At 45.6% G+C, this 2,482-nt stretch overlaps 1 protein-coding gene across 1 annotated transcript; it reads right to left on the bottom strand.

Moving 5' to 3' along the window:
• Window positions 1–944: 944 nt before the first annotated feature.
• On the bottom strand, window positions 945–2,176 carry Myf6 (myogenic factor 6). Its single transcript, XM_059245721.1, has 3 exons — window positions 1,658–2,176; window positions 1,282–1,372; window positions 945–1,063 (listed from the first exon to the last, which is right to left on the bottom strand). The coding sequence occupies exons 1-3, from the start codon at window positions 2,174–2,176 to the stop codon at window positions 945–947; spliced, it is 729 nt and encodes a 242-aa protein (XP_059101704.1).
• Between the last annotated feature and the right edge of the window lie 306 nt (window positions 2,177–2,482).

Raw genomic sequence — 2,482 nt, 5'->3', positions numbered from 1 at the left:
CCAAGGAATAGGAAAAATAATAATTTGGGCTAAATTAATTGAACATCTTCTAGGGAAATGAACGAAGACATTTTAGTATATTTAAAATAAATTTTCAGTGTAAGCAAATCTCACCCATATTACCAACTATAGAATAGTAAGAAAAGAAAAAGAGGGGAAAAAAAGAAAGAGAGTAGAAAAGCTTTCTGGATACTTCCTTCTATTAATAACAAGAACGAGATCTACATGGAATATTAACGTGCCCAGTTTAATTGAGTCTATAGCCCTAAAATTCATTTTCCTTTCTTTAAATTAGGCCGAGAGAAAAGGCCCAAATAAATGGGCACATGTGGTATCTAAGTTAAAATATGGCTATCCTCTAGTAGTTTTGTACGTATGACCTCATGGTTTTTTTTTTTTCCAGTTAAATCAAACTAAGGCCACCTTTGTACATGTAGAAACGTATTAATATTTTAATATTACAATACCGGTATCTTCACACATTTTATATACAATGCTTAATTCCACATTTAAAATATATTCTTTAGGTTTACATAAAAACGAAAGTACTAAGACTATTTACAAAAGTACATTAAACACCATTCGGATTAAACGTTCCCACTTGGATTTAGACAGGAATGAACTTCGTTTGCAACCGATACGAAAGGGCCTTGTGACCATAATAAAAGTTAATATGTTATATATATTTATAAAAAAAAAACCCAACCAAACTAAAGCTAAGTTCTAGAGCTAAGCCAACAGAGGTTCCAAACAATAATTGTATAATAATAATATTATTAAAAGCCAAGGGCAAAGGACTTTTTCACTTGAGGTGGCCAGGAGTTTCTCTTTCTGGGTGTGTCTCCTGCCTTTCATAAACTCTGGGGTCTGTGAGCCCTAACCTAAATGATTAGACGTTAAGGAGTCTTCCTGTTGATTGAAGAATGTCCCAAATGCTGGCTGAGTTACTTCTCCACCACCTCCTCCACGCTGGGGAGTTTGTGTTCTTCCGAGGAAATACTGTCCACGATAGACGAAAGGTACTGAAGACTGCTAGTGGCTGGGGCATCCACGCTTGCTCCTCCTAAGCACAGGGAAACAAACACAGACAGCGCACATAGCAACCCGCGGCTGTGTCCCGCAAAAAGGGCCACTGAGGCCGTGCAAGAGGACTGCATCCCGGACCGGACTTTGGCCTCGTGTATCTCTGAGCTCGCATTGAGCGCTCTCTGTTCGGCCAGAGCATCCGGGTGCTGAGCTGGAGGCTTCCAGTGCAGCCCAGTGCCCTTTACTTTACATTACCTTCCTTAGCAGTTATCACGAGCCCCCTGGAATGATCCGAAACACTTGGCCACTGGGGGCTGCAGGTGCGCAGGAAATCTGCACCCTCAAGCTGGAGAAGAAAAAAAAAAAAAAACAACCCAAAGCAACAGATTAGGAAAGAAACAAATTCCGGGAGAGGGGGAGGAGGAAGCTTGGGGGTGTCTCCCCTGCTTCCTTGAGCCGGACCGCATTTCCTGCTTAGGGCAGGGACTGGGTCTTCTTGGGTCACTGGGGGTTCATTAGAGGGGGAACAGGGCGGGGTTGGGGTAGGGGGACAAGCAGGTGGAGGTTAAGGCCTCAGGAAGGCATTTAATCAGTCTTTACATTTCCCTGCCCTGGCAGCATCTGGGCTTACAATTTCTTGCTTGGGTCTGTAGCTGTAGGGGTCCACGCCCAGCTCCTGCATTTTCTCTTGCTGATCCAGCCGGTGCAGCAAGTCTTGCAGACGCTCGATGTAGCTGATGGCGCTCCGCAGAATCTCCACCTTGGGCAGCCTCTGGTTGGGGTTGGCCACAGTCCGGCGCTTCAGGGCTTCAAAGGCCTCGTTGATTTTTTTTAGCCTCCTCCTTTCGCGCAGGGTGGCGGCTTTCCGCCGATCTGTGGGGGCAGATTTTCTCTTGCAAGTCTTGCAGGCCCAGATCAGACACTGGCCGGGGCAGTGGGGAGGTTGCAGGCCCGGAGGTGCCAGCACATGTTCCTCGCCACTGCTGTCGCTCCCGGCTTCCTGGGGCATTTGGTCCTGGCAAGGGGACAGGGTACCATCACTCCCTGGATACAAAGGAGAGCCCTCTGCCACTTCTAATGGCTGCAGAGTCACATTTTCTCCATCTAAGAAGAAGAAATAGGAGCCAGTTTCGAAAAGGTCCATCATCATGTTCTCCTCCTTGGCCTCTGACTGATCTGAACCGGGTGATGGACTCAAAAACCCAGAGGAGCCACCCAGATGGCATTTAATTAGTGCGGTGACATAAGTCAACCCAGCTTTATATATAGTAGCTCCTGAAACTCAATCCAACTTTTAGCTGTCATGGACTATCAGTCTCCCAAAGTGATTACAGCTAGCGCTCACTAGAACATCTAGTTTGAAAGAAAAAAAAAAAAAAAGGAGAAATGTCACCTCTCAGAGTGATGTGACAGTCTACACGACAAGCAGGTTAAAACAAAATACACAGAGAGAGTC

Source organism: Peromyscus eremicus, chromosome 18 (genome assembly GCF_949786415.1).
Source record: "Peromyscus eremicus chromosome 18, PerEre_H2_v1, whole genome shotgun sequence".
Lineage (NCBI taxonomy): Eukaryota > Metazoa > Chordata > Mammalia > Rodentia > Cricetidae > Peromyscus > Peromyscus eremicus.
The sequence above is the reverse complement of the archived record's forward strand: the minus strand, read 5'-3'. Positions and strand labels throughout refer to the sequence as shown.

Bases quoted from the DNA above. Each gene is read 5' to 3' on its own strand.
- Myf6 (XM_059245721.1), bottom strand. From the start codon at position 2,176: ATGATGATGGACCTTTTCGAAACTGGCTCCTATTTCTTCTTCTTAGAT. The intron at 1,373-1,657 runs GTAAGCCCAGAT...TTTCTTCTCCAG, and splicing joins ACAGACCCAAGCAAGAAATT to CTTGAGGGTGCAGATTTCCT. The intron at 1,064-1,281 runs GTAATGTAAAGT...CCCTGTGCTTAG, and splicing joins CGTGATAACTGCTAAGGAAG to GAGGAGCAAGCGTGGATGCC.